At 47.3% G+C, this 23,943-nt stretch overlaps 1 protein-coding gene across 3 annotated transcripts in view; it reads left to right on the top strand.

Moving 5' to 3' along the window:
• The window catches only part of LOC147083082 (NACHT, LRR and PYD domains-containing protein 3-like), a 77,323-nt gene that overhangs the window by 44,416 nt on the left and 8,964 nt on the right, over positions 1 to 23,943 (top strand). Inside the window, exons 8-11 of one of the 3 annotated variants that reach the window (XM_085980271.1) lie at positions 7,719 to 7,890; positions 7,996 to 8,061; positions 11,563 to 13,300; positions 15,134 to 15,534. In XM_085980271.1, the coding sequence (XP_085836397.1) occupies positions 7,719 to 7,890; positions 7,996 to 8,061; positions 11,563 to 13,300; positions 15,134 to 15,197 (2,040 nt within the window). In that variant the 3' untranslated portion in view covers positions 15,198 to 15,534. Of the gene's footprint in view, positions 1 to 7,718; positions 7,891 to 7,995; positions 8,062 to 11,562; positions 13,301 to 15,133; positions 15,535 to 23,943 lie in introns of those variants that run through there. The other 2 variants (XM_085980269.1, XM_085980270.1) reach the window with 2 other exon arrangements.

The raw sequence follows: 23,943 nt of genomic DNA on the forward strand, positions 1-23,943 counted from the left end.
TGCTGGTTTTCTTTTCCCGACCTGCAGACTCGTGCTATGTGTCCTACTTTTCCACACTGTCTGCACACTTTGTCTTTGAACCAGCAATTATTGTGGTCGTGCGTTGTTCTGCCGCAGCGATAGAACTTCTCTGTTCTGTATGACATTTCGTTTGTGCCATATTCTTGCGGTCTCTGTTGTATCTGCAGCGCCCCATGCTGCTGCTTCATATGATACCGCAATGCTGAAAGACTTGTCCAGCGTAAGGTCCTTTTCAGATTAAAGCCATTTCTGGGTTCCTTCACTTTGAAGCCCACACACAAACTTGTCCCTTAAGGTATCTGCCAGTCCCGTTCCAAACTGGCAGTGTTTCGATAGTTTGCACAGTTCTGTTAAATATTCAGCATTGCTTTCATCCTTATGCTGGTTCCGTTTGTGAAACTTGAATCTTTCTGCAATCAGCAGCGGTGTGGGGTTTAAATGTTCCTGTAGTATCGTCACTATGTCTCCAAAACACTCTTCCACTGGCTTCGCTGGGCTTACTAGATTTCGTAATAAGCCATACGTCTTTGCATCCATTAAAATTAACAATACCGGCGCTTTCTTGTCATCTGACACCTCATTTGCCTTGCAGTATACCTCTCTTCGTTCGACATATGTGGTCCAATCTTCGACTTCATTGTCAAATGCGGTGATACTGACACTCTTTGGCATTTTGGGTGTGGTTTAAGATGGCTTAAAATGGCGTCTCCCGCGCTTTCCTTCCTCCCTCGCTGCTGCCAACGCCGCTCTCGGCGGTCCTCATGGCAATGGCGGCGCCTCGCGGGTTTCTGCGCGTCTCTCTCCCTCTCCTCGACGCTGCTCTGCCCCTGAACACCGGCTGCGCTCTGTGCGCTCTGCCCTCTCTCCCGTCGACGCTGCTCGGCCCTTTGCTGTGCCGCTCGGTCGGGCTCCAGCCCGCCGCTGTCCGGGAAGGGTCGGCGCACTACCTGTTGCCAGCCCGTTTCGCTGGACCACCGCGACTGGAAAGCCAAGCCTGGCTCTCAACAGCCTCCCCCGCAATTCTCGAGTCTCTGCTGGATGACTGGGCGGTTGCCCGTGTCTCTGGCCTTGACCTCCAATCTACTGGTCTCCAGGAACGAATCCCTGGGAGGTGATGCAGAGTTGCAGGTAGAATCGAATTTGCCTCGTCGCCAATGTTGTGTCCGTCAGTAGTAAGACACAGACTGCAGGAGAACGGTACAACAGGTGTTTACTCAACGTGGCTCACTCTGGAACTGAACTGTACAGATTACTACTCAGTGCTATATACAGGTATGGTCACTGCCGGCACTACAGTATACATGAGCTGTAAAATGTAGTTCCCCCCTTAAAGGTATATACATTACAGTTAATATCCCACCTAGTCTAATCCCAACCTCCTGCTCACTGCCCATTACTGTTAATATCCTACTGACGTGCCTTCAATAACCACAAAATTAGAAGTTATAGACATTAACAAGTTGGCTTTTAATCACTAAGATCAGAGCTAACATCTCAACACACTGACTGGCTTGCAGGGATGAGCCATACAGGTTAGTCAGGAAAGAGGAAGTGAAACCATACACCGTGTGGGGAGGGTAATATACATGAGTGCAAAACGAATACAGGCAAGAACAAACAGATTTCGTTACACCTACCTAGTCTAATCCCAACATCTTGCTCACTACCCATTACTCACTACCCATTACTGTTAATATCCCACCTAGTCTAATCCCAACCTCCTGCTCACTACCCATTACCGTTAATATCCCACCTAGTCTAATTTCAATCTCCTGCTCACGACCCATTACCGTTAATATCCCACCGAGTCTAATTTCAATCTCCTGCTCACTACCCATTACCGTTAATATCCCACCTAGTCTAATCCCAACCTCCTGCTCACTACCCAATACCGTTAATATCCCACCTAGTCTAATTCCCACTTTCTGCTGACCACATTATGGTTAGTAGCCTAATTAGTCCAGGTGTATTCTTCTGTTCACCCCCCATACTCCAGCATTCCTTTCTATCCATGCAGCAATAGAAATAGATTTTATCAAAAAAGTGTCGACTTCAACAATAGTCTGTGTGATTGAATTGTGCTTTCCAACCACCTCGTGTGTAAATAAATTTATCATCGTTCACCCCATTCTTCAAATTAGCCAAAATATGTGCCCTCTGGGCAATCAGTGGAAACTATCAGTAGCTATTTATTTGATCATAACTCTTCAGATTCTGAAGACTAGCAGCAGCTCCTCACTTAATCTGCTCACCTCTAGTGGAATGAGCCCATCGTTCTCAAATCGCGCTCTCTGACAGTAATTCCACATCCCTGGGAACATCCCAGTGCAATTGCACGCCTGTTTTTCCATTGCTTTTACATCCTAAACATGGAGTGTCCAAACCAGTACATAACTGGTTAAATTACCTGCCCCTGAGCTCTTGGTGTGGAACGTCACACCCCAGGGGGGAACATGAGGAAATTGAGATTTCTCAGTCTGTAATTACCTGCCCCTGTGCTCTTGGTGTGGGACGTCACTCCCCAGGGGGGAACATGAGGAAATTGAGATTTCTCAGTCTGTAATTACCTGCCCCTGAGCTCTTGGTGTGGAACGTCACTCCCCAGGGGGGAACATGAGGAAATTGAGATTTCTCAGTCTGTAATTACCTGCCCCTGTGCTCTTGGTGTGGAACGTCACTCCCCAGGGGGGATCATGAGGAAATTGAGATTTCTCAGTCTGTAATTTTCCGTCCGTTCACTTTAATGGTTTGGTTTCTGCACCATTTTTTTCCACTGAGTGAGTGACTGGGGGATGAAATAGTGGTAGTTTCATATTTTCGAAATAGGCCAGATTTTGCGGTAGAAATAACGGTGGGGCTAACGGCGCTCAATTATTAAAGTGTAAATTGGACAGTAACTTCCAACGACTGCACATGCGGAGTTAAACAGGAAAATGGTGAAGGTCCTGTCCGAGTTGCCCTGCTGCTCCCAAAGCTGCGCGAGGATGGTATCTCGCCGAGAGACTCGCCATTGAAATGCATGGAACGGCGTAAAATGGCTACTTATCTGATGGAAACACCAGGAAAAGTCGGGGCTTGCCTATTCCAGTGTAATTATTTGTTTAACAGCATGATCAGTCTTAACTAATGCCAAACAACCTCTCTGGCGCAGAAAATTAACTTTTACAAGTGTGGAGTCTCATTCCTTTGGATTTTAATTATTGTTGGAGCTGTATAAACAAAAATTCAATAATGTTTGTATCTTTTCTATCTGTCTCTTTTTTCGCTCCCTCTGAACATAAGAGGATAAGAAATATTAGCACAAGTAGGCCATTTATCCCTTTGAGCCTGCTCTGCCATTCAGTAAGATCATTGCTGATCTATCTCATCTCTCCTTTCCTGCAATATGATTTAGATAGATAGATTAGATTTATTTGCCATATGTAACAAGTACAATGGAATGCTTGTTCCCCGTAGGGACGCGTCAGCTATACATACAGCGCCGCGTTCAAAGTCAATACAATGGCAGTGGGAGCACGATGTCCCTCAGCCGCTCCGTCCTCCTCTTCACCGCGGCCTCCTCCTCACTGTTGCCGGCTCCTCGTGTGGTGGCCTGCTTCTCCCGCTCTGGCCACCATGCCCGGCTCCCCTCCTCCCATCCGGACTGCGAGTTACCCGAAATGGAGCTGCTGGCCGACGTGCTGCAGCGTGTCGTGAGTCTACTGCTGCTGCTCGTTGTGCTGCGCTCCTCTGCCCGACTCGCCGAACACATCGTCGGGATGTGAATGCTCCAATGCGGCCTCCTCTTCACCGTCGCCGGCTCCACGCTCCACGGCCCGGGGCCTACTTCTCTCTCTTCACGGGTCGGCCTCTGGCCGCCATGCTCGGCTCCCCTCCTCCTAGCCGGAATTCCTTCCCGCCGAGGAGCTGCCGGCCGATGTGCTCCAGTGGGTCGGCTTGGCTGCTGCTGCTGCTCACCACGCTGCGCTGCCTCTGCCCGACTCGCCGAGTACCTCGCTCCGGTTGCGGGAGCGAGCGGCGAGGGTTGGCCGCCCGAAACAGGGAGAGCGATCTCCGCACCGGACCGTCACCATATCCCTTGATTCGCTTAATATTCAAAAATCTATCGATCTCTGTCTTGAATATACTCAACGACTGAGCCGCCACAGCCCTCTGGGGTAGAGAATTCCAAAGATTCACCACCCTCTGAGTGAAGAAATTTCTCCTTACCACAGTCCTAAATGGCCGACCCCTGTTTCTGAGACTGTGACCCCTGGTTGCAGACTCCCCAGCCAGGGGAAACATCCTCCCTGCATCTACACTGTCAAGCCCTGTAAGAATGTTGTATGTTTCAGTGAGATGCATTCTGAATCCAATCTTTCTTTCCCTATCTTTATTTCACTTTCTGCATGTGATTTGACATTACATTCTATATTCTAACTAAGACTTCCTGGTTCAGACTTTGCGTAAGGATTCTTCATACTGATTGGTTAAGGAAGCATACAGTCGCTTCTCCTGTTCCCTCTGTAGAGGGTGCTGGGCGTTTTGGCTCTAATTTACACTGACAACGAAGGAACGGCGATACATGTTCAAGTCAGGATTGTATGTTACTTGAAGTGGAACTTGGAGGTGGCGGTGTTTCCATGCGGATGATGCTCTTGTCCTCCAGGTGGCAGAGGGCGCGGGTTTGAGAGGTGCTGTCAAAGAACCTTGGCGAACTGCTGCAGTTCTCTGTAAATAGCACACACTGCAGTGATGGTGCACCGTTGGTGGAGGGATTGGATGTTTAAGGTGGTGGGTGGGCTGCTGATGAAGCGTATTTCTCTGTCCTGGATTGCGTGGAGCTTCTTGAGTGTTGTTGCAGCTGCACCTATCCAGGCAAGTGGAGAGTTTTCCATCACACGCCGCAGTTGTACCTTATAGGTGCAGGAGAGGCTTCTGGGTGGCCAAGAGTTGAGCCACTCGCCACAGAATCCCCAGCCTCTTAGTTTTTTTGTAGCTAGTCAATGGTAGGGATTTGACTATGGCAATGCCAGTTAATAACAAAGGGACATGGTTGGACTCTCTTGTTGGAGATGGGCATTGCCTGACAGTTGTGGGACGCGAATGTTGCTTGCCACTTGTCTGCCCAAGCCTAGATTTTTGTCCAGGACTTGCTGCATGCGAGCATGAACCGCTTCATTATCTGACAAATTGAAAATGGAGCTGAACACTGCAATCATCAGAGAACATCCCCACTCCAGGCTTTATGATGGAGGGAAGGTAATTGGCGAAGCAGCTGAAGTGGTTAGTCTGAAGACTCTGTCCCGAGGATCTCCTGCAGTGATGTCCTGGTGCTGAGACGATTCTCCTCCAATAACCACACTCCACGGTGCCACACACGTCGAACACTGCCCCGAGGAACTCCTGCAGTGATGTCCTGGTGCTGAGACGATTCGCCTCCAATATCCACACTCCATGGTGCCACACACGTCGAACACTGCCCCGAGGATCTCCTGCAGTGATGTCCTGGTGCTGAGACGATTCGCCTCCAATATCCACACTCCATGGTGCCACACATGTCGAATACTGCCTTGATGTGAAGCACAGTCACTGTCACCTCACAGCTGGAATTCAGTTCTTTGGTCCTTGCTTGGAGTCGATTGGTCCTGGTGGAACTTAAATTGAGCCTCGGTAAGCAGCTTTTTTGTGATTAAGTGCTGCTTGTTAGCAGTGTTGATAACTCCTTCCAACACTTTGATGATTGAGAGCGGGCTGATAGGGCGGTAATTGATCGGGATGGATTTGTCCTGCTCTTTGTGGAATGGACATACCTGGACAATTCTCTATCTGTGTTCACTATGGAGAAGGACGATGTAGGCATAGAAATCAGGCAGGGGGATTGTGATATACTTGGACAAATTAGTATTGAGAGGGAGGAGGTGCTTGCGGTTTTAGCGGGCTTAAAAGTGGATAAATCCCCAGGCCCTGACAAGATGTATCACAGGCTGCTGTGTGAGGTAAGGGAGGAGATTGCAGGGGCTCTGACACAAATTTTCAGAACCTCTCTGGCCAAAGGGGAGGTGCCAGAGGACTGGAGAACCGCTAACGTAGTACCATTATTCACGAAGGGTAGTAGGGATAAACCAGGGAATTACAGGCCAGCGAGCCTAACATCAGTGGAAGGGAAATTATTGGAAAAAATTCTGAGGGACAGAATCAGTCTCCACTTGGAGAGGCAAGGATTAATCAAGGATAGTCAGCATAGCTTTATCAGGGGGAGATCATGTCTGACCAATTTGAATGCATTTTTCGAGGGGGTGACTAGGTGTGTGGATGAGGGTAGTGCAGGTGATGTGGCCTACATGGACTTCAGTAAGGCTTTTGACAAAGTCGGGCATGGGAGACTGGTCAAGAAGGTAAGAGCCCATGGGATCCAGGGCAACTTGGCACATTGGATCCAAAATTGGCTTAGTGGCAGGAGGCAGAGGGTGATGGTCGTAGGTTGTTTTTGTGACTGGAAGCCTGTGTCCAGTGGGGTACTGCAGGGATCGGTGCTGGGTCCCTTGCTGTTTGTGGTCTACATTAATGATTTGGATGTGAATGTAAAAGGTATGATCAGTAAGTTCGCAGATGACACGAAAATTGGTGGTAAAAAGCAAGGAAGGAAGCCTCAGGCTACAGGACGATATAGATGGGTTGGTCAGATGGGCGGAACAGTGGCAAATGGAATTTAACCCTGAAAAGTGTGAGGTGATGTATTTTGGACGGACTAACAAGGCAAGGGAATACACAATGAATGGTAAGACCCGAGGAAAGACAGAGGATCAGAGGGACCTTGGTGTGCATGTACATAGATCCCTGAAGGCAGCAGAACAGGTGGATAAGGTGGTTAAAAAGGCATATGGGATACTTGCCTTCATTAGCCGAGGCATAGAATATAAAAGCAGGGAAGTTATGATGGAGCTGTACAAAACGCTGGTAAGGCCACAGCTGGAGTACTGTGTGCAGTTCTGGTCGCCACACTATAGGAAGGATGTGATTGCTTTGGAGAGGGTGCAGAGGAGATTTACCAGGATGTTACCTGGGCTGGAGCGCTTCAGCTATGAAGAAAGACTGGACAGGCTGGGGTTGTTTTCCTTGGAGCAGAGAAGGCTGAGGGGGGGACCTGATTGAGGTGTACAAAATTATGAGGGGCATAGATAGGGTAGATAGAAAGGAACTTTTCCCCTTAGTAGAGGGGTCAATAACAAGGGGGCATAGATTCAAGGTAAGGGGCAGGAGGTTTAGAGGGGATTTGAGGAAAAACTTTTTCACCCAGAGGGTGGTGGAATCTGGAACTCACTGCCTGAAAGGGTGGTAGAGGCAGGAACCCTCAACATTCAAGAAGCATTTAGATGAGTACTTGAAACGCCATAGCATACTAGGCTACGGACCAAGTGCTGGGAATTGGGATTGGAATAGACAGGGCTTGATGGCTGGTGCGGACGCGATGGGCCGAAGAGCCTCTTTCTGTGCTGTATGACTCTATGACTCTAAATTTCTTGGCCATTAATGAGTGAAACAAGATACTTACAGAATATTCAGCCCATGTTCAGAATGGATCGGAACCCGGCCCAGTGATTACTTTTTGTGCTCAAGAAATAGGAGATCCCATCACAGAGCAGATTCTTTCCTTCTCATTCTCCGTGTTTATCTTTCACTTCGCTCCTCAATATATTCATTATTATTCTTTACAGAAAGTCACTGATCTCGCGGAGAAGGGAAACCGGGCGGACAGTTCCAAACTTCTCCTAAATCTGGTGATGGAGAAAGGCTCCCCAGCCCGAAGGGTGATGTGGGAATCCTTTGCGAAAATGCGCCATGGGGTGCCAAAGCTGGACAAAATACTGAAAGAAATACAGGAAAGTGGTACGGTAAACTCCGACACTGCATTCAATTTCAGATTCAAACACTGCAGATTTTACTGTAATATTACACAGATCTGAGTTCATGAACTCTCATTGATTTAAACAGGTTGTGACCAATATGATTACATGAACATCGCACACGGTTTATCCGAAGTACCCAGTCAACTGAAAGGTAAGTGATGAAGTGGAGATTTCAATACATTTATCTCACTTCTGAAAATCTGAATATTTCACTGGATCCGATTGTTTAAAGATTGTCAGAAGCTGGGAATGAGAAGTTCAAAGGCTAAGGAAATAGGATTGACCATTGTTTGGATTCTTGATTAATCCCCAAAAGTTCAGCATAGATTCAATTTACAATTAATGCCGATTTTTGATTTATTGTTAAATTTATGGGTCTTGTGTGCTCCAGTTATTGCAACACACAACACATAGACGTGGCAGGATCCTGATACACTGTTATACCCCATACACACCTGGCAGGATCCTGATACACTGTGAAACCCCATACACACCTGGCAGGATCCTGATACACTGTGAAACCCCATACACACCTGGCAGGATCCTGATACACTGTGAAACCCCATACACACCTGGCAGGATCCTGATACACTGTGAAACCCCATACACACCTGGCAGGATCCTGATACACTGTGAAACCCCATACACACCTGGCAGGATCCTGATACACTGTGAAACCCCATACACACCTGGCAGGATCCTGATACACTGTGAAACCCCATACACACCTGGCAGGATCCTGATACACTGTTATACCCCATACACACCTGGCAGGATCCTGATACACTGTTATACCCCACACACACCTGGCAGGATCCTGATACACTGTGAAACCCCATACACACCTGGCAGGATCCTGATACACTGTGAAACCCCATACACACCTGGCAGGATCCTGATACACTGTGAATCTGAATACAAACCACCTCTGTGCCACGCAGACATTCTGGGATCACCAAGTGCCTTGGGCCAGTTATTCAGGTTTTCCTGCGACCCTAGAAATCTGTTCCACCATAGAGTGCAGGGAAAGATCGAGACATGCGTAATAGTAAAATGTTAGCACATCTCAGCACAAAATAAGGTTTTGGAAATTGCCATACCTGATCTGAGAAGATGTGCAGGTGTTCACACAATGGAACCTTATTCCGTGTCGAAATGTGAGAAGTGTACTATGTTCAGTTTGACTAGGAAGTTATTGGCTTTCTTCATTATGGTATTGAACGAGAGACCCTCATTCTACTCCAAGAATAGTCCTTTAAATCACGTGTATTTTAACCCAATGTAACGACTAACAGAAACACATTTGTAATTACCCAAACCAACATTTTAGGAAACTTATAACAAATTGAAATAAAACAACAGAACAGTTCAAATCGACGGTGAATGTTTTCTGCTCCAACATTAAACTGGGTGAAGTGGGCGGCAGTTCTATTTCTAATTCTAAAGCAAGATACTGCGGATGCTGGAAATCTATTTCTAATTCTAATCGGTGATATAACAGGCTTGCTATAAAAACATATTTAGTGATTTTATGTGTAAAACTGCTGAAACATTGTTTGTGATTTCAGAGATAAAATGTAAGCAGAGAATGATTAGGGACAGGAAAATACCGGTCGGGTCTTCCAGTCTGTCCCTGTTGGAGAGATGAAGCCACCGAAGATTCCTCTGAGTATCCACAGAAACACCTTCAATTGTCTCTAGACCCCACTTACACTGCCCTTTAGTGCCCTTCCCTGGTAACTGGTCTCCCTGCTGTATTACCCTGTGGGTGAAAAAGTACCCGGATTTCCATTCTTACTTCTGATCTTCAATTTTCTCCATTATTAATTATTTTGCTACTTGTTTCCTGCACTAATGTTGTGAATTCCATTAAAACATTTCATAACTATATCTCTTGGCCAAAACACCCTCAACCTAAACTCCTAAAATCTTAAATCATCTTCCTAATTCCCCTCTGTACCATCAGAATGCCAGTAGCCTTTACCTGTGTTCAGGTAACTTTAGCAGTGCAGGTAATACCCCAGATAACTGCGGTCAATTCACAGTCTGCCTCTCTCTCTATGCACAATACACCAGATAACCTGCCCGAGTCCTGATTTAATACCAGTGGAACTTCTGTTAAGAGAAGGAGAGGATTCGGGAGGGATTTCCAGAGCTTCGGGCCCAGGAAGCTGATGGGGCGTCCGCCAATGGTGGAGCGATGAAAATCGGAGATGCACAAGAAGCTAGAATTGGAGTAAGGCAGAGATCTCTGAGGATACTAGGGCTGGAGATTACAGAGATAGGGAGGGACAAGACCATGAAACAATTTAAAAATAAAAATGTGAAAATTAAAACCAAGGCGTTGTTGCGTCAGGAGCAAATGCAGCTCAGCGAGCGCATGAGGTGATGGATGAACGGGAGTTGGTGCAAGTTAGAATATGAACAGTAGAGTTCTGTATTAGTTCAAGTTTATGGCAGGTACATTGTGGGAGGCCGACCAGGACAGTATTGGAATAGTCGAGTCTGGATGTAACAAATGCATTGATGAGAGTTTCAGTAGCAGATGAGTTGAGGCGGACAGAGATGAGCAATGCTTTGGAGGTGGAAGTAGGCGGTGTTGGTGGTGAACAGATATACAGTCGGGAGCTCAGCTAAGGGTCAAATAAGCCCCCGATTAGAACTTCTGACCTCTTAGTCTGTTTCACACCCAATTCACACAATACCCCAGCTGCCATGCCTACAGTCCGATATAGGTAGAGTGGACCAGCTGAACATTTTGAGTTTATCCCACTCCCAGTACACACAATCCTCCAGATAGCCATCCCACGGTCTGATACAATGACATTGGGACTCCTGGCCATTCACAGTCCGTCCATCTCCCAATATGCGCAATCCTCCAGATACCCTTCCCACGGTCTGATACAATGACATTGGGACCCCTGGTCATTCACAGTCTGTCCCTCTCACAGTACACACAATCCTCCAGATAAAATTCCAACGGTCTGATACAATTACTGTGGGACTCCTGGCGATTCAATCTGTCCCTATCCTCCTCCTCATGTCTTCTAGCTGCTCCCTTTGAAGATTGATTAATGAGAACCACTACTGTTGTATAACCAGGATCATGTGTGGATTTATAATGAGATGTCTGTTATAAATCTCCTCATCATCAAGAAACTACTCATGAAATAACACAGGACGGCCAGCTGGTGGCGCCGTCCAAGGAGTATAAATACTCGGGCGTGGGCCCAGCTTACCAGGGACATTTTGTAAGACAAGGAGCTAGTGAAATACAACTAGACTTCCATGTTCTGAAACAAGTTGATTCAGGCCTTGCTTTCTGCTCAAACCAAGTGTGTAGTGAGTTTTATTACATCAATGTCTCCAGTACAAAGCAGGGCTGATGGCATTAACCGTCCGAGGGAAAATATCACTCGTAGAAATCTCCAGATTCAGTGAATATTAGAATCAAGAGGATTTGAAACTTTTCGGCCATTGTTAACTTTCCAACGAGGTTTCCATTAACTGAGTTTTAATTTCTACACGCAACTCTATTGAAGTTGTGAATTAAATTTTGCAATATTTTACTGAATAGTGAAATGGTATTGAGAAGTTGCTTTATGTCAATACAATTAACATTGAGACCACTTTCTGTCTGTTCTATTTGAAGATGTTCAACAGAAACACAAGGAAACACTCCGGGTACAAACTGAAACACTGAGCGTGAACACGATCCTAATAAAGGAGAAGGTTCAGATTTTCCAGCTGGTTGATCGATACGCTGAGCTAACGATCATTTCTAATGTTCGAGATCGGACACTTGTAGAACATGAACTGCTGGCAAGAGGCCGAGACCATGAAGAGTCGAGAGAGAAACATCTCCGGAAAGAACTGGAAAAAATCCGAACTGATCAAATGTTCCAGAGCAGTTTTTCCCGGAGAAAATCCAAATCTGGGAGTTCAGCAGCAGTGAGCGGAGTCCCTGGGATTGGAAAAACAACAATGGTACAAAAGATTGTTCATGACTGGGCCACTGGGAAAATATACCCACACTTTCAATTTGTTTTCAGTTTTAAATTCCGGAATTTGAACGCTATTAACTGTAAAATAAACCTGTGGAACCTGATAATCATTTTCTATCCTTACATCGGGAATATTCTGGGAGAGCTCTGGAAGAACCCGGAGGGATTGCTGTTTATATTTGATGGTCTGGATGAATTCAAGGACGGGATCGATTTTGCTGACAATCGGAGAAAGACAGAACCTCAGCACATGTGCACAGATCCCGAATTCCGGTGTGAAGTGTCTGACATTGTGTACAGTTTAATACAGCACAAGCTGCTCCCAGGATGTTCAGTGCTAGTGACCAGCCGCCCCACTGCATTACATTTATTGGAAAAGGCTGAGATCAGTGTCTGGGCTGAAATCCTGGGATTTGTTGGTGAAGAACGGAAGGAATATTTCAACAAGTTTTTTGAAGATCAGACGGTGGCAGCCGCTGTTTTCAAACACGTGGAAGCGAACGAGATCCTGTACACCATGTGCTACAACCCTTCCTACTGCTGGATCCTCGGTCTGTCACTGGGCCCCTTCTTTACACTTAGAGACAGGAATCGGCAACAAGTTCCCAAGACCATCACCCAACTATATTCCTACTATATTTACAACATTCTGAAAAACCATGGCCGAGAGATTGAAAGCCCCCGTGATGTGTTACTGAAGCTTGGTGAGATGGCCTTCACAGGAGTCTCCAAGAAGAAGATTGTGTTTAGAAATGGAGATTTGATCAAGTACAATCTGCAACCTTCCCAGTTCCTGTCCGGGTTCATGATGGAACTTCTGGAGAGAGATGATTCTGTCCAGAGCGTGGTGTACACATTCCCGCACCTCACCATCCAAGAGTTTGTAGCCGCACTCGCACAATTCCTGACTCCAGATCCCGGGGACATCCTGAAACTCCTCAATGAAGCCCACAGCGAGGAAGATGGGCGATTTGAGATATTTCTCCGTTTTGTTGCTGGTCTCTCCTCCACACAGGCAGCTCGGCCCCTGGAGGAGTTTCTGGGCCGATTTCTTCATCAAACCACCTGCCGAGTGATTGACTGGGTGAAGGAGAAGGTGGAAGGACAGATTGGGAACACAGAGAGTGAAATTGGTAAAAGGAACCTCCTGAACACATTCCACTACCTGTTTGAGTCTCAGAATAAAGCACTGGCTCGGATAACAGTGGGGTCTGTGGAAACACTGACATTTAGCGGATTGACATTGACCCCGATTGACTGTGCAGTCCTGTCTCACGTCATTGGTCTGTGTGATACAATAAAAGAACTCGATCTACAATACTGCCACATTCAGTGTGAAAGACTCCAGCGGCTGGGACCCGTACTGCACAAATGCCAGGTGTTGAGGTAACTGTTTATTTTTCTCTAACTGTTGGGCGAGTTGTAGACCAGTCACGGATTGTGTTATCGCTTCGTAATGAAGGGGAAAAGCACAATTCAGTTAAACCAGAGAGAAGCAGATTCAACACAAATATGTCCAGTAATAAGCGGATCGGTCAGTAATTCCCCAAGTACTAGAGCCTCTAGAATGGATCCTTGTGAACAAGTAGGGATTTTACAGTCTTTATCAGATCAGCAAATACAGGTCACTGAGAGTCTGATAAATTAATTAAAATAAATCAGATTTAATAAGGCCGGACAGCGGAATGTAAATATAAAATAATCCGGCAGTAAAGATAAAATTAATTTTAAATGTTTTTCACTTCCACCATTTCAACTGGAGACAAGACGGAATCCGAGTTTAAATCGCTAACAGTTCGATATTTATTCCGATACCGTGCAGGGTGTGTCTTGTTGAGGGGGAAGTGTCCTGGATTGGGAATATTGGGGAATTGGGAATTCTTCCAGCTGTAAATGTTTACAATTATGCACAGTCATGAATATTGAGCAAAGATGGTTATTCAGGATCTTTAAGCTGCCGGTGAAAAGGTTCCAATCTAACTGGATCACAGACACACACCGGCCAGTGGTGGGGTCTCGCAAACAGCGGGCGGCTCCTGGGAAAACTGGGGGAAGTGAACCCGGGAATTCCCCATAAACAGTGTGTGAGGCCCCGCTCGGGGAGGGAAATTCAGAAAATTCCCCAGAAACTGTCGGGCCAGTTACACCTGAAATAAATGTAGAGCCATTTTAGTGGGAATAAAGTGAGAGACTCCCCTCCCCTATAAACTAGGAGTACAGGGAGATTTAAAACTTGTAACGGGACAGAATAAACTCTCTTGCTGCTATTGACAAAAATTCACTTTAAGCCCTCTGACTCCCACAGCTACCTGGAATACACTTCCTCCCAACACGCTTCCTGTAAGAACTCTATTCCATTCTCCCAGTTTTTCCTTCGCTGCCGCATCTGCTCAGACGATGCCACCTTCCTTACCAGTGCTTCTGACATGTCTTCCTTTTTCCTCAACCGAGGATTCCCCTGTACCATGGTTGACACGGCTCTTGACTGTGTCCATTCCATTTCCTGCACTTCTGCTCTCACCCCTTCCCCTCCCTCCCGAAACCAGGATAGGGTTCCCCTTGACCTCACCTTTCACCCCACCACCCTTCGCATTCAACGGATCATCCTCCGCCAATTCCGCCACGTCCAGCATGATCCCACCACCAAACGCATCTTCCCCTCACCTCCACTTTCTGCATTCTGAAGGAACACCTCCCTCCATGACACCCTGTTCCATTCCTCAATCACCCCCAACACCCCTTCCCCTTCCCACGGCACCTTCACATGCAAGTGCAGGAGATGCAACACCGACTCTTTTACCTTTCCCTTCCCAGTGTCCAAGGCCCCAAACACTCCTTCCAGTTACAACAGCGATTTACTTGTACTTCTTGTAATCTAGTATACTGTATTCGCTGCTCACGATGTGGTCTCCTCTACATTGGGGAGACCAATCGCAGATTGGGTGACCGCTTTGCGGAACACCTCCGCTCAGTCCGTAAGTGTGACCCTGAGCTTCTGGTCGCCGATCACTTTAATTCTCCGCTCCACTCCCACTCGGATCTCTCCATTCTCGGCCTCTGACAGTCGTCCAACAAAGTATAACATAAGATCGAGGAACAGCACCTCATCTTTCAATTAGGCAGTTTACAGCCTTCTGGACTCAACATCGAGTTCACCAATTTCAGGCCCCTATTTTATTTTTTTCATTATTGTTTTTCTTTTTCCCTTTTTTCTCGCAGGACAGCTGTTGATGATTCTGCCATTACCGTTCACACCTCATCTAGATTCATCTTTTGTTGTTAACTTGTCCAATTATCATCTCCTTTTGCTTGCACCATCATCCCTTTTGTATTTTAATCTCTCCTGTCGTCCACCCTATCACAGACCTTCCCTTTTGTTCTTTCCTCCACTCCCCCACCTTTCCCTGCCCCTACACGTCCTTCAAAATCTGTTACATCTGTATCTTTTTCCAGTTCTGACTGTCCTTGACCTCAAACAGATATACCGCTTTGGATATTGTCGGGGGAGATGGATTATCAGAGCAAGGCAGCAGCAGCCAACTTCCTGGCACCGTGGGTGATTCTGCTGCACAGGACTGGAGGAAAAAGAGTGGGAGAGCTATAGTGATAGGGGATTTTATTGTAAAGGGAATAGACAGGCGTTTCTGCGGCCGCAAACGAGACTCCAGGATGGTATGTTGCCTCCCTGGTGCAAGGGTCAAGGATGTCTTGGAGCGGCTGCAGGGCATTCTGGAGGGGGAGGGTGAACAGCCAGTTGTCGTGGTGCATATAGATACCAACGATATAGGTAAAAACCGGGATGAGGTCCTAAAAGCTGAATATAGGGAGTTAGGAGGTAAATTTTAAAAACGGACCTTAAAGGTAGTAATCTCAGGATTGCTACCAGTGCCACGTGCTAGTCAGAGTAGAAAAAGAAGGATATTTCAGATGAATACGTGGCTAGAGGAATGATTCAGATTCAGATTCAGATTAGATTTATTTGCCATATGTAACAAGTACAATGGAATGCTTGTTCCCCATAGGGACCCGTCAGCTATACATACAGCGCCGCGTTCAGAGTCAATACAATGGCTTCCCGTGGCAGTGGGAGCACGATGTCCCTCAGCCGCTCCGTCCTCCCCTTCACCGCGGCCTCCTCCTCACTGTTGCCGGCTCCACATGTGGTGGCCTGCTTCTCCCGCTCTGGCCACCATGCCCGGCTCCCCTCCTCCCATCCGGCCTGCGAGTTACCCGAAATGGAGCTGCCGGCCGACGTGCTGCAGCTTGTCGTTGAGTCTGCTGCTGCTGCTCGTTGCGCTGCGCTCCTCTGCCCGACTCGCCGAACACATCGTCGGGATGTGAATGCTCCAATGCGGCCTCCTCTTCAACGTCGCCGGCTCCACGTTCCACGGCCCAGGGCCTACCTCTCCCTCTCCCGGGTCGGCCTATGGCCACCATGCTCGGCTCCCCTCCTCCCAGTCGGAATTCCTTCCCGCCGAGGAGCTGCCGGCCGATGTGCTCCAGGTGCAAGGGGGAGGGATTCAAATTCCTTGGACATTGGAACCAGTTCTGGGGGAGGTGGGACCAGTACAAACTGGACGGTTTGCAGCTGTGCAGCACCGGGACCGATGTCCTAGGGGTAATGTTTGCTACTGCAGTTGGGGAGGGTTTAAACTAAATTGGCAAGGGGTTGGGAACCTGTGCAGGGAGACAGAGGAAAGAGAAACAAGGATAGAAGCACAAGACAGGAAGGAGAAAAGCAAAAGTGGCAGTCAGAGAAATGAAGGGTTTAAATCAAACATGGCCACAGTAAATAATAATTCTAAAAGGTCTAAGAGTGTTAAAAAAACAAGTCTGAAGGCTTTGTGTCTTAATGCGAGGAGCATTCGTAATAAGGTGGATGAATTAGCTCTTCAAATAGAGGTAAACAGATATGATATGATTGGGATTACGGAAACATGGCTCCAGGGTGACCACGGCTGGGAACTCAACATCCAGGGGTATTCAATATTCAGGAAAGACAGGCAAAAAGGAAAAGGAGGTGGGGTAGCATTGCTGGTTAAAGAGGAGATTAACACAATAGTAAGGAAGGATATTAGCTCTGATGATGTGGAATCTGTATGGGTAGAGCTGAGAAATACCAAGGGGCAGAAAACGTTAGTGGGAGTTGCATACAGACCTGGAAACAGTAATGCAGAGGTTGGGCTGGCTTTAAATGGGAAATTAGAGATGCGTGCAATAAGGGCACAGCTGTTAAAATGGGTGACTTTAATCTACATATAGATTGGGCTAACCAAATTCGTAACAATACTGTGGAGGAGGACTTCCTGGAGTGTATACCGGATTGTTTTCTGGACCAATATGTCGAGGAACCAACTAGAGATCAGGCCATCTTAGACTGGGTATTATGTAATGAGAAAGGACTAATTAGCAATCTCGTTGTGCGAGGCCACTTGGGGCGGAGCGATCATAATATGATAGAATTCTTCATTAAGATGGAGAGTGATTTGACTCAGAGACTAGGGTCCTGAATTTAAATAAAGGAAGTTACGATGGTATGAGGCGCGAGTTGGGTAGAATGGATTGGGGAACGTTACTTAAAGGGTTGACAGTGAATAGGCAATGGCAAACATTTAAAGATCGCATGGACGAACTAAAGAATTTGTTCATCCCTGTTTGACATAAAAATAAAACAAAAAAGGTGACACAACCGTGGCTAACAAGGGAAATTAGGGATAGTATAATATCCAAGGAGCGGACCTATAAATTGGCCAGAAAAAGCAGCAAACCTGAGGATTGGTAGCAGTTTAGGATTCAGCAAAGGAGGACAAAGGGATTAATTAAGAGGGGGAAAATAGATTGAGAGTAAGCTTGCAGGAAACATAAAAACTGACTGTAAAAGCTTCTACAGATATGTGAAGAGAAAAAGATTGGTGAAGTCAAGCATAAGTCCCTTGCAGTCAGTATCGGGGGAATTTATAATGGGGAACAAAGAAATGGCAGACCAATTAAATACATACGTTGGTTCTGTCTTCACAAAGGAGGACACAAAAAACCTCCCACAGATGTCGGGGAGCATAGGGTCCAATGAGAGGGAGGAACTGAATGAAATCAGTATTTGTAGGGAAATGGTGTTAGGGAAATTGATGGGATTGAAGGCCGATAGATTCCCAGTGCCTGATAATCTACATCCTAGGGTACTTAAGGAAGTAGCCCTAGAAATAGTAGATGCATTGCTAGTCATTTCCAAAATTCTATAGACTCTGGTACAGTTCCCATGGATTGGAGGGTAGCTAATGTTACCCCACTATTCAAAAAAGGCAGTGGAGAGAAAACGGGGAATTATAGACCGGTAAGCCTGACATCGGTAGTGGGGAAAATGCTAGAGTCCATTATAAATGATGTAATAGCAGAGCACTTGGAAAACAGTGACAGGATCAGACAAAGTCAACATGGATTTACAAAAGGTAAATCGTACTTGACTAATCTACTGGAATTTTTTGAGGATGTAACTGGTAGAATAGATAAGGGAAAACGAGTGGCTGTGGTGTATTTGGATTTTCAGAAGGCTTTCGATAAGGTCTCACATAAGAGATTAGCGTGTAAAGTTAAAGCACATGGGATTGGGGGCAAGGTACTGACTTGGATAGAGAACTGGTTGGCAGACAGGAAGCAAAGAGTTGGAATAAATGGGTATTTTTCAGAGTGGCAGGCAGTGACTAGTGGGGTACTGCAGGGATCGGTGCTAGGACCCCAGTTATTCACAATATATATTAATGATCTAGACGAGGGAACTAGATGTAATATCTCCAAGTTTGCAGAAGACACATAGAAACACAGAAGATAGGAGCAGGAGTAGGCAATTCGGCCCCTCGAGCCTGCTCCGCCATTCAATGAGATCATGGCTGATCATCCAAATTCAGTACCCTGTCCCTGCCTTCTCCCTATATCCCTTGATCCCTTTAGCCTTAAGAAATATATCTCACTCCTTCTTGAATATATTTAATGAACTGGCCTCCACCGCCCTCTGTGGCAGAGAATTCCACAGGTTCACCACTCTCTGGGTGAAGAAATTCCTCCTCATCTCAGTCCTAAATGGCTTACCCCTTATCCTTAGACTATGACCCCTGGTTCTGGACTCCCTGGCAATCGGAAACATCCTTCCTGTATCTAGTCTGTCCAGGTCTGACAGAATTTTATAGGTTTCGATGAGATCCCCTCTCAATCTTCTAATCTCCAGTGAGTATAAGCCCAGTCAACACATTCTCTCCTCATACGTCATTCCTGCCATCCCAGGTATCAGCCTGGTGAATCTTCGCTGCACTCCTTCCATGGCAAGAACGTCCTTCCTCAGACAAGGCGACCAAAACTGCACACAATACTGAAGGTGCGGTCTCACCAAGGCCCTGTACAATTGCAGCAAGACATCCTTGTTCCTGTACTTGAACCCTCTTGCTACGAAGGCCAACATACCATTTGCCTTCTTAACTGCCTGCTGCACCTGCATGCTTACCTTCAGCGACTGGTGCACAAGGACACCCAGGTCTCTTTGCACTTCCCCTTCTCCCAATCTATTGCCATTCAAATAATCTGCCTTCCTGTTTTTGCCACCAAAGTGGCTAACCTCACATTCATCCACATTATTGTGCATTTGCCATGTTTCTGCCCAAGCACCCAACCTGTCCAAATCGTACTGGAGTTTCACGACATCCTCCTCACAACATAGCCTCCCACCCAGCTTTGTGTCGTCTGCAAATTTGGAGATATTGCATCCAATTTCCTCGTCCAGATCATTAATATATATTGTGAACAGCTGGGGCCCTAGGACCGATCCTTGTGGTACCCCACTAGTCACTGCCTGCCACTCAGAAAACGACCCGTTTATTCCAACTCTTTGCTTTCTATCCGCCAACCAGTTCTCTATCCAAGTCAATACCTTGCCCCCAATCCCATGTGCCTTAATTTTGCCCGCTAATCTCTTATTGACACAAAGCTGGGTGGGACTGTGTGCTGTGAGGAGGATGCCTAGAAACTCCAGTATGATTTGGACAGGTTAGGGGACTGGACAGATGCAGTATCATGTGGATAAATGCGAGGTTATCCACTTTGGTGGCAAAAACAGGAAGGGAGATTATTGTTTGAACGGCAATAGATTGGGAGAAGGGGAAGTGTAACGTGACCTGGGTGTCCTTGTGTACCAGTCACTGAAGGTAAGCATGCAGGTGCAGCAGGCGGTTAAGAAGAAAAATGATATGTTGGCCTTCGTAGCGAGAGGATTCGAGTACAGGAACAAGGATGTCTTGCTGCAGTTGTGCAGGGCCTTGGTGAGACCACAACTTGAGTATTGTGTGCAGTTTTGGTCGCCTTATCTGAGGAAGGATGTTCTTGCCATCGAGGGAGTGCAACGAAGATTCACCAGACTGATACCTGGGATGGCAGGAATGACATATGAGGAGAGATTGGGTTTATACTCGCTGGAGTTTAGAAGAATGAGGGGATCTCATTGAAACTTATAAAATTCTAACAGGACTAGACAGACTAGATGCAGGAAGGATGTTCCCGATGGCGGGGGAGTCCAGAACCAGGGGTCACAGTCTAAGGATAAGGTGTAGGCCATTTCTGACAGAGATGAGGAGGAATTTCTTCACACAGAGAGTGGTGAACCTGTGGAATTCTCTACCACAGAAGGCAACTGAGGCCAAGTCAGTAAATATATTCAAGAAGGAGTTAGATATATTTCTTAAGGCTAAAGGGATCAAGGGATATGGGGAGAAGGCAGGGACAGGGTACTGAGTTTGGATGATCAGCCATGATCTCATTGAATGGTGAAGCAAGCTCGAGGGGCCGAATGGCCTAATCCTGCTCCTAGCTTCTATGTTTCTATGTCTATGTTTCTATTGGGCTGGATTTTAATTCAGGGGCTGGTTGGAGTCGTGTAATCCGCATTTTGTGTTATCCACACAAATCCAAATCGATGTGGGAGATTGATGCGATTTTAACTTAATTGGCCAATTGATTTCCAGCGTGTGGCAACCCATGGCAAATGATTTTTTCCAGTCTGAAATTCGCCGCTGATGACGTCATCATTGCTGCTGCATTTAATGTCTGCAACAAGCCTTGCTTCTTCCGCAGACTGCCAACATTTTGGCCTTTCATGCTGCAGGGACCTGGAGGCAGAATGGCCTGTGAAAGACCAAGGTCTGCTCCAAGGTTTGACGACGTTGCCCTGCAGACTTTAGTTGAGGGAGCAAGAGCTCACAAGGAGGTGCTCTTCCCTTCTTCATGGAGGAAAAAGCCTCCCCAGCAGACCAAGGCTGTGTGGCTGCAAGTGGCAGAGGAGGTCAGCTCATTCTCAGTTACCTGCAGAACCTGGACACAGTGCAGGAAGAGATTTCACGACCTTCTGCGCACTGGAAAAGTGAGTATGAATTTCCCATCACCCTCAATCTAATCCCCATTGCTCCTCCTCACCAGCACTCGGCTTTAGCAATTTCTTCCTCCACATCCCACTTGACACTGCCATCCATGCACCCTTACCCATTCCCTCGCTCTCTATGGTCACATTCACCTAACTATTCCAATATGCAGCCCTCACACTCCCTATCACTGTGATGCTATGAAAACAACTAACAACACACAGGGAGGGCCCTTGGTCTTGCCACCTCATTCCATCTTTGTCTCCTTCTAAGTATCTATGCTATGGAATCTCTACACTCACTCCTTCATTCTCACTCACCCTCCACTTGTCTCCGTCTTTACAGGAAAAGGGAGCTCACAATAAGCGCGAAAGAGCGAGGACAGGAGGAGGGCCACCCTCAGTAGCCCGCCTCACCCGCTGGGAGGAGGTGGTCCTGGAGATTGTAGGAGTGGAGGAAGTTGCGCAAGTGGCGACGGACAGAGGGGTGCATCACAACAAGCTGGTGACAGAATAGTTTTCCATCTCTCTCACTGACATTGCATGAGTCACTGATAATGATTCTGAAGCTCTAATAGATGGACTTATGATCATCTGCAATGTGCATATAACCTTGGCATCACATCTCTGACTCTTTCCTTTACTCCCCCACAGGACCATCGCAAGCACCCGTCCCCACTAGCCTGGAGGAAGAGCATGAGCCTCAAGACTCCTCAAAGGAAGCTGCAACATCTGAGGGCGTAGCATCAGCAGAATTAAGCGCATCCAGCACCAGCACAGACACACTCACCTCAGTGGGACCTTCCGGACATAGAGTAGTGTTGTCACCTGGTGTATCACAGCTCACAAGTGAGCATCAGCAAATTGTGGAGACAGGAACAGCAGTGGAGAGTCCTAGTCGGAGGGCGCAGGACTCTGCCAGCTCGGCTCAGCTGCATGGCAACCCTCTGCCTCTGGGTCCATCCATAAGATCAGCAGTGCTGGAACTCCAGGAACAGATGCAAGAGTCTCTGGCAGGTTTTGTCTCCAGGGTCGCTGTGAGTGTGGAGCGAATGGAGGAGTCCATAGCAAACATGAACAGAGCCTTTGTGGAGTCATTGGCGCATGAACGCATCAGCATGGAAAGGATGGCAGCCTCCATGGAGGTGATAAGTCACCAGAATGCAGAAAACATGGTGAGTGTTCAGAATAGAATGACATCTCTGGAGGAGCGATGGTGATCTATTGAACAGAGAAACCAGACCTTCATGGAAGTCCTCCTGAGTAGGACTGCCAGTGCAGATACGGGTCCCTATGGCCCCCCGATATGCAGCAAGGTGCTCTCAAGCCACTTACAAGTGCTGAGGGGGACCTGACCCATGAGAGGGAAGTTGGTGGCAGACATCAAGGAATTGGGGGCTCCTCTCCAAACACTCACACTTCCATGCCACTGCAGAGCCCTCGGTCACAGCCCCACCAGAGTCCACACCCAACTGAGATCGGCGACTCAACCCCTGCACAGCCGCAGGAGCAGCAGGCTGTTGACGAGCCCTCACAGGTTCGCAACCCAGAGGACGATCGCCAAAGGTGTCGAGACAGGAGCAGCAGGAAAGTGAGCAAGGGGCCTCCACATCTGCTGAAGCCACAGGGGAAGCACCACGTAGGAGCACGCGTAAGAGAATGATACTGCACAAATAGTCACAATGGTAGTCACTTGGGTGAAATTTGATGTTTTCTGTGAAAAAGCCATCAGATGAATAATGTAAAGAAAAAATCTGATGGCTACTGCTGTAGTTGTGGCGTGTGTCTTTTCGCAAATGGGACTTTCACATTGAGGGCTTAGGATTACTTGCAATTGCCAGTATGGTGGTGAAATTGCTTGAAATCCGCTGGTCCTTGGCCATTGTCGATGCTCAGGTAAGAAGCTGCGAGGCAAAAGTGCTTAATTGGCTAGGCTAAGCAAATTTGGACAAGATGAGTGCGTTCCTTGCATCCTGGCCAGCAATGTGGTCGCGCGCTGGCGCCTTCTGGCCTGTGCAGCTTCAGGTGGGTGAGCGGGAGCTTGGCGCACCTGCTGTTGCTGCTGCTGTTGGTGGTGCTGTTGTTCATGGTTCTGCTGGTGCCGTGGCTGGTCTTCGTCCAAATCTGATGTCCAGGAGGAAAGGAAATAAATGGTTCCCATGCTTCTGGTATATGCCTCAGTTCAGGAAGCGCTCCGTGAAGGTGGCGAGAGGGGTTTCCCAGGAGGTCACACTGGAGATGGGTGTCAGGCTCGAAACTTCCACAGCTGTGGTTAAGCCTTCTAAAAGTTACCCCAGACCTGAGACTACAAAGTCCTGCCACCTGCAAATGATGGCTGATCAAATCTCCTCTTTCATGGTTGACCTGCAGCTGATAGTCAGCAATCCAATTGTGCTCCCGCCAGTTTTCACCGTCGTGTTTCAGAACAGGCGTGTTTCATGTGGGAAAAGGGTGAAAATCGCAAAGGCCTTTCAAAATGGCATTTTAGAGCCAATTTAGTGCTTGTTAAGGGCCTTAACGGCCTCTCCCGCCTCCTGGAGGTGGCACGGAGACAGGACCACTAGACATGAATGATTTAAAATTGATTGGAAACGGGATGGAGGCGGGGTTGGGCCTGCCTGCCAGTTTATGCAAT

Source organism: Somniosus microcephalus, unplaced genomic scaffold (genome assembly GCF_052327205.1).
Source record: "Somniosus microcephalus isolate GS21.2 unplaced genomic scaffold, FLI_Smic_1.0 scaffold90, whole genome shotgun sequence".
Classification (NCBI taxonomy): Eukaryota; Metazoa; Chordata; class Chondrichthyes; order Squaliformes; family Somniosidae; genus Somniosus; species Somniosus microcephalus.